This window comes from Trichomycterus rosablanca, chromosome 7 (assembly GCF_030014385.1).
Source record: "Trichomycterus rosablanca isolate fTriRos1 chromosome 7, fTriRos1.hap1, whole genome shotgun sequence".
Taxonomy (NCBI): Eukaryota; Metazoa; Chordata; class Actinopteri; order Siluriformes; family Trichomycteridae; genus Trichomycterus; species Trichomycterus rosablanca.
In genome coordinates, this window is record NC_085994.1 from 40,086,872 (window position 1) to 40,094,906 (window position 8,035).

Below are 8,035 nucleotides of genomic sequence, written 5' to 3' on the forward strand. Positions count from 1 at the left end.
ACACTAAAGAGCCAAAAGTATGTGGACACCTGACCAAGAACTTGTTAGACACCCTATTGCGAGACCATGGCCAATAATATAGGACATAAAAGCCATTTTAAAGAAATGCTTTCCAAAAGAGATCAGGGTGTGTCTGTGGGAATTTGTGCTCATTTGTGAGGTCAGGATTGCTTTGATCTCATTGCTTGAATTATTTGTGTTATTTTGTGTGTTAAAACTTCATTAATAACAGTAAGGACAATAAAAAATGCATTCATTCATTCACTCATTTTCTTATCCGCTTATCCAATTAGGGTCGCCTATGGAGCCTATCCCAGCTTTTCAATGGGCGCAAGGCACACAGTAACACCCTGGACAGGGCGCCAGTCCATCGCAGGGCAGACACACACACATTCACTTATAGGTCAATTCAGTGTCTCCAATTAACCTGACAGCATGTTTTTGGACTGAGGGAGGAAACTGGAGCTCCCAATACCAATCAGGACAACACCAATACCAACCAAGACCAAGACCAAGACAACACCAAGACCAAGACCAAGACAACACCAAGACCAAGACAACAGCAATACCAACCAAGACAACACCAATACTGACCAAGACAACACCAATACCAACCAAGACCAAGACAACACCAATACTGACCAAGACAACACCAATACCAACCAAGACCAACCAAGACAACACCAAGACCAACCAAGACCAAGACAAAACCAAGACAACAGCAATACCAACCAAGACCAAGACAACACCAAGACCAAGACAACAGCAATACCAACCAAGACAACACCAAGACCAACCAAGACCAAGACAAGACCAAGACAACACCAAGACCAACCAAGACCAAGACAACACCAAGACCAAGACAACAGCAATACCAACCAAGACAACACCAAGACCAAGACAACACCAAGACCAAGACAACGCCAATACCAACCAAGACCAAGAAAGGAGGAAACCCACACACAGGGAGAACATTCAAACTCCACACAGAAAGGACCCGGACCACCCCAGCTGAGGATCGAACCCAGGACCTTCTTGCTGTGAGGCGACAGTGCTACCCACCGAGCCACCGTGCCGCCCGGACAATAAAATGTTCATTAAAATTCTACACAATGCAGCTTTAAACTGATATTTAAACTGGATTCATTTTGTCATGTTTGCTTCACCCAGAATAAAACACATTACAATTTAGTTTACAGACAATATTATGTGTGAAGGTTTAGATGTTAGAATGTTAGAATTGATGAAATGCAGTTTTATTCATGACTGAGGATTAAAGTTCTCAGTCACTGAGAAACACCGATGCAGTGGTAATGAGAGCGGTGGGAATCCCGGCCGAGTGTTTCTCATTACTGAACCCCTCGCTCGGTGTGTGTGTGCTCGCTGTGGAAGGTGATTTCGTAGAACTCGGTCTGCGCTCACCTGAACTTCTCGCTCGTTTCCTTTGTAAAACGCTTGAAAGGAATCAGCAGAGACTAAAAAACACGCCGCTGTTCTTCAGAATCTGTAAAGTCAGCACTGGCTTTCTTTTCATAAGCACCTGCATGCGTGTGTGTGTGTGTGTGTGTGTGTGTGTGTGTGTGTGTGTGTGAGTAATGCGTGTGTTTAACTTTTCCTTACACACTCGTTTGATCTGTGGGCGGACTTCTTCTTTCATGTTTAGCAGACGTTGCTGTGGGCGTTAAACACCTGAGCCGCTCGTGAGCTACAGCGGGTGTTTTCTATAACCAACTATCTCTCTCTCTCTCACTCAGAATGACCTCCATGATCCGAACCACTCTGGCTTCAAGGCAGCGCATTCTGCAGAAACGGCTTTTGTGGCGGCTACTGAGAAGCTTCATGCAGCCAAAGCCGCCAAACTGTCATCGGTCCTCATTCTTCTTGACCTCTCTGCAGCCTTCGACACCGTGAATCACAGCATTCTCTTGTCCACTCTCTCCAACCTTGGAGTAACTGGTTCAGCATGGCAATGGATGGCCTCCTACCTGGAAGTAACATGGAGGAGATCTACTGTATATCCCCTCCATGCACTCTCTCAACCGTTGTTCTTCAGGGCTCTGTACTTGGCCTACTTCTATTCTCTATCTACCCCCGCTCTCTGGGTAAGGTCCATAGCCTCCCATGGCTTCTCTTACCACTCCTACACAGATGATACTCAGCTCAAGTCTCAGCTCGCATCTTAGCATGTCTGCGAGATATCTCACAATGGATGTCGGCTCATCATCTAAAACTCAATCCCAGCAAGACAGAACTGTTACTCATTCCTGGAGATCAATCTCCAACCCAGGACCTGGTCATCTCTCTGGATGACTCCCAGATCAGACCATCTGATAATGTAAGAAGCCTCGGTGTCTTGGACTGGTGTCTACTTAAACTAGAGTAAGGTCATGTTCACTATGGAAGCACTTCTGTACGTCACGTCTGCTAAATGCAAATGTAAATGTAAACACACGGCCAGCAGCTCCGGCGCTGCCCGTTCTAACCATACGAACCGTCCTCTTGGTGTATCTGCACGAGGAATCTTCAAAAAGTTTCAGCACTTGGTTTGAATTTTGGTTATAAGTGGTGAGGGTGTAGTAGTAGGAGGAGTAATCGCTCGTGTCTGAGAGACTGAAAGACACTTATAGTCCGGATTTAGCTCCATCTGATTTCCACCTTTATGGACGCTCAGAGAAGCTTTAAGGGGACGAAGATTTTCATGTGATGATGATGTGAAATCAGTGGCTACGAGCTCAACCAGAAACATTAAGAAGTTGGTACGAAGCTGGAAAAATGCATCGGAAGGTGACTGTGTAGAAAAATAAATAGAAAAAGGTATATATGGATGTTTTGGAAGTGTGTGTGTGTAGAAGACATAAAAACCTCACAATTATTTCAATTTCAAGATGTTTATTTAGCAAAACAAACACATTCCAAAATTCTTCACATTTCTGCCACTTTTAAACATCGTCTTGTGTCCCGAAAATAAAGAAAAGCATTAATTCGACACATCAATCAAGTCAAATCCATGATGAGCAGGAAGCGCTGCAGTTCAACCAGTGTCCAAATACTTTTAGATACTCAAACCTATCAAATAAAAGTCATCAGTTCACTTCCAGACACGGAACACACTTCCTGTAACGCTCGACCTTCACATGGTTTTCATTCTCACACCTCCTGACATCCATCATCGCATAACGGTGCCGTACAGCGTGAAGCCAAACGTGTCTGATTCCCCTCTGCAGACCCACACACATGCTGCTACGGTTCGATTCGGTTCGGGTTCGACCCGGTCCGTCTCCCATCAGGTTTAATCCTACAGCGAGGGCGATCGACGCCCAGTCGGCTGCCTGGTTTCCGTCGGCGTAGTTGAAACACGGCCGCCGCGCCCGGTTCACCGCTCGGGCAGGGTGACGGTGGGAACCCATTCGCACGCGCTGCGACGTTCCTCGCAGTACACGCCCAGCTTCTCCAGGGACGAATCCTTCCACGAACCGTCGTTCGGCCTCTGCAGAGAGAATCGAGCAGAAAAACGATCAGTTCTGTTGTTTTTATGATCACTAGATTTAAAATGTTATCTTTAAAGTGAAAATTGGTGCCCCTTGTGGTAGGAGTAGCTCATTACAGTGATAAATATCAACATAATGAATCATTTGACATGGACACAGCTGAAATAGTTTTGTTAATGTAGTTTTATAACATACAGTGCTTAATAATATTGCTGCATTTGTTTCTGTATGAAAGTGGTACCAATATGGGCCACATTTGACTATTTTTGGTCTGGACATCTCACAATTGTGCATCATGACCTCTGCAGTACCAATATACAGGCTATAAAATACCATAAATATTAAGGTAGAGCCCTAAGGTAGAGTGCACTAAAGGTCAGACTCCAATTACATTGCAGGGTTCTGTTCTGTTCAGGGGTCCATATATCGTTTATAAAGCGTACAGTCCAGTGCTTTGGGACGGAGCCGACGTACGGTACACTACACTACACACTACACTCGTGAGTGCTGATGCGGAACGATGCTCACCGTTACGAGGATGCAGTGTGCGTCAGTGGCATCACTCGAGTCGGCGCTGACGATCTGGCTGAGACGTTCGATGTCGTTCACGCGTACGATGTTGATGTCGTTATCGAAGCAGAAGGCCTGGATGAGCGTGAAGTGGATCTGCAGAGCGATGTCCCACTCGTACTGCTCGTCAGTGGCCAACACACACAGAGCCACGCTGTCCGGGTCACTGCAGACACACACACACACACGCCCAAAAATGTCAGAATCATCATGCAATCATGCATCATCAGAGATACATGCAAGCACTTGGTGCACATGGTCCGTGTCTAATCTCATCAGCAGGTGAAGGTATAAATACTCACACATTCATGACTTTGGCAGATTCGTACACTCCGACGGTGAGGCAGTCCTGCTGTTTGGAGGAAAGCAGCAACTCCTCCAGGACTTTCCCTGCACTGCGCATGCTGCACAAACAACAGGAGAAAATATTAATATTAATATTAATGCACACAGTGCAAGAATAGCCAACAAAGCAACACAGTAATTCAATAACAGATGGGTAAGAAAGACAAATGTGTTCAAAGAAGGATTAATAAATGAAGCCATACAACCTACATTTACATTCAATTTACACTATGTTCCTGCAAATGACTTCACTTGCACAGATTAATGTCTGAAGTGTTGATTCAATACACATTTAAGTACAAGTCAAGCCGTGTCTGAAGCTCTTATGAATGTACCTAACATTTACTCAGCTCTAGGACTTCCCCAAACCACAGCGAGAGCCATTCTACACTGGCTGTCATGAACTCAGGAGTAAAATCTGATGGTAAGGTGATATTTTAGGCTTTCCAGGTTGACTTGCAGTTGTTGTTTTTCAAAGAACAGATCATACTGGAATCCAGTGTATCTTATATTTGCATGCACTACAATTAAAGTCAGAGTCTGCTGACAACAGTCTACAGTATAGTTGAATATAAGACAATAATATAATAACTTTAAACTACAAATTTAACAAATCAGTTCATGCATACATCAACTTGCATGAAGTTTATTTGAATGTAAAATAAAGAATGGACTTGTGTTGCATTTTTGCAGATCTTTATGCAAAATCGATAATCAATGCATCTGCAAAATTTAATGAATTTATTTTTATGCAGGAATGCATTTTATTTCTTCTATATCTGTGTTTGCACTGCATTGTTTTCTATATTTTTAATGCATTAAAGGACTAAGTTACAGTAGCAGTACAGTAATAATCTAAATTCCATAAAAATACCAAACAAAAACAGAACAGAATCAGGAAAGCGTTGTAAAATAAAGCCTTCTATTGAGAAATAGACATTAGTATTAATTAAAATACCTGTCAGTGGTGTTTGTTGTGTTGTCCTGTCTGCAAAGTTCCTCAAAAGTCATGATTAATATCCAGATAAAGTAAATAATCCAGTATAAAGTGAAGAATCGAGTGAATCGAGTGAAGCATATGAATCGGCTCTCTCTCAGCTCTGTGCCGCTCCGCTCCTCGCCTCCTTATATACTCTCTGTGCGCGAGCTTCTCGGCAGTGCGGTGGACTTTCCGCACAAACTCGTTTCTGATTGGCCAAAAGCTCGGCGACATGCGTGGCTGCCTGGTTACCGCTTCTGATTGGCTATCCGCTCCATGATATGCAAATGAGAACGAGGCCTGGTAACACGACCCACGTGGGTATTTACACCCCAACAACAAACAAAGCGGCGCTTTTATCTTCAATAAACAACAACAAGGAGAAAACAAATCAACATGTTTTATAGTGCAAGTTTTATAATATATGTTGTTATTACAGCACCAGCACACCAGGACAAAGGGAAGCATATGCATGTAATACATACAGTCTTACGCTAAAGTATGTGCACCCCTGATTTAAGTTTATTTACATACATTTTTTTTAACTTATATGATGAATTTAACATGTTAAAAATGTAAATCTAAAACAAGAAAGGTGCCAAAACATTTGCACAGTCCATATTCTATATTATTATTATTATTATTATTATTATTATTATTATAAAAATTGTAGCCTAGCGGTTAAGGTACTGCAATAATAATCAGAAGGTTGCTGGTTCACTGCCAGGTTGTCACTGCTGGGCCCTTAAGCAAGGCCCTTAACCAGTGGCGTAACTAGGAGCTCATGGGCCCTAGTGCAAAAAAAAAATTGGGGCCCCCTCAACAAATTTCATACATATATATACGTGCAGCCAATGGGGGGGCAGTGAGGTGGGTGGTTGAGTTCATGTCGTGGAGGCCCCCCCCCCCTTCCTGCCATGGGCCCCAGTGCACCTGCCCCCCCTGCCTCCCCTGTAGTTACGCCGCTGCCCTTAACCCTCAAGACAGTATACTGTCACAGTACTGTAAGTTGCTTTGGATAGAAGCGTCTGCTAAATGCTGAAAATGTAAACATTCATGTAATACAAATAGTCTTAAGCTAAAGTTTGTGCACCCCTGGTTTAAGGTCATGTTTATTAGGTAAATAGACGGGTAAATACACGGTCCTTTATATACAGATAAACATTCATATGCACGTTTTTTACTTAGGTGGTGAATGTTAAAATGTAAATCTAAAACAAGAAAGGTGCCAAAACATTTGCACATTCCATATTATTATTATTATTATTATTATTATTATTATTATTATTATTATTATTATTATTATTATGGGCAGTTGTAGTCTAGCAGTTACGGTAATGAACTAGTATCAGAAGGTTTCACTGTTGGGCCCTTGACCCTCAGTTGCTTAGACAATATACAGTCACAGCACTGTGAGTCGCTTTGGATAAAAGCATCTATTAAAATGTTATTATTGTTGTTATTATTATCATTACTGTCATGCTTATTATTACTGTTGTTGTTGTTATCATCTGTGCATGACTGCGCTCCACCCTGCAGTAAATAAATCACATGTGTGATGTTAATGATATGGCATGTGAATAAACAGCAGGACTGAAATGTGATCTGGAAGGATCATGAAGTGAAGTGAACTTCAGCTGTCGTCAGGAGTCCGAGAGCTCTGTGCAGTTGGTGTATAAGCGCCGGTGCACTTGTACAGACTCGCACCACTGCTTTACACCTGCAAAACACACTGCACGCTTTCAAACAGGAACAATGAGCACAGCTACACCTGCTACTGACTCTGTGTGTGTGTGTGTGTGTGTGTGTGTGTGTGTGTGTGTGTGTGTGTACAGTGCATTCTGTGGAAGCATAAGTGTATATGATGCAGTGATCTTGTTTTCACCTCGTATATGTGATAGTGTGTTTGCTGCTTACAGCACAACCCTGAAATGCTTTATTTATTTAGTCTAGAAAAGTTGGTGTAAGAGCTACAGCAGTGCCTAAGAGTCCAGGTTCTAATCCTAGCACATGCTCACAAAAATGTGTGTATACTTGAACACCCTGCAGTGGTTGTGTGGACTAACAAGAACCCGAAGAAAGAAAAAGAGAGAAGAAATGTGAGTCAGCTCGTCTTCAGCTCGATCAGCATCTAAACCCCCTCGTAAATCCCCTGCTGAACCCAGTTTGCTGGCACAGGTTGTTCCTTCAGAAGTGAAGCCAGACTGTCTGTATAGATGGTGAAATCAGCACTGTGGTATCTGGTACCTGATCTGACCAGTCGACCAAAGTTCAGTTCTGATCCCTGCGTGTACATTGTAGATGCTTTGGACGGTGGACAGGAGTTGCAAGGGCACTTTGACTGGCACAGAAAGGTTGGATGCACTGTCACAAAAGGAGGACGGGGGTCCCTGCTGAGTCTGGTTCCTCTCAAGGTTTCTTCCTGTAACTTTAAGGGAGTTTTTCCTGCCACTGTTGCCTCAGCTTGCTCAACAGGGGGTTTTTGGTCTGTTGGTCCTGGATTCTGTAAAGTTGCTTTGATGACGGTGTCTACAATGTCTATGCACAATGACTTGACATTTACCTCATCACCAGGATTAAAATGATCCGCCCAACAACCCGTCAGCAGTTGGTGGCTTGTCCCTCATTAGACCACTGTTGGTGGGTACTCATC

General features: G+C 43.2%; 1 protein-coding gene across 1 annotated transcript; it reads right to left on the bottom strand.

Moving 5' to 3' along the window:
• Nucleotides 1-2,912: 2,912 nt before the first annotated feature.
• Nucleotides 2,913-5,652, bottom strand: gadd45ga (growth arrest and DNA-damage-inducible, gamma a). Its single transcript, XM_062999592.1, has 4 exons — nt 5,362-5,652; nt 4,361-4,462; nt 4,017-4,224; nt 2,913-3,487 (listed from the first exon to the last, which is right to left on the bottom strand). Exons 1-4 carry the CDS (start codon nt 5,412-5,414, stop codon nt 3,374-3,376), a joined length of 477 nt encoding a protein of 158 aa, XP_062855662.1. The 5' UTR covers nt 5,415-5,652; the 3' UTR covers nt 2,913-3,373.
• Nucleotides 5,653-8,035: the final 2,383 nt, after the last annotated feature.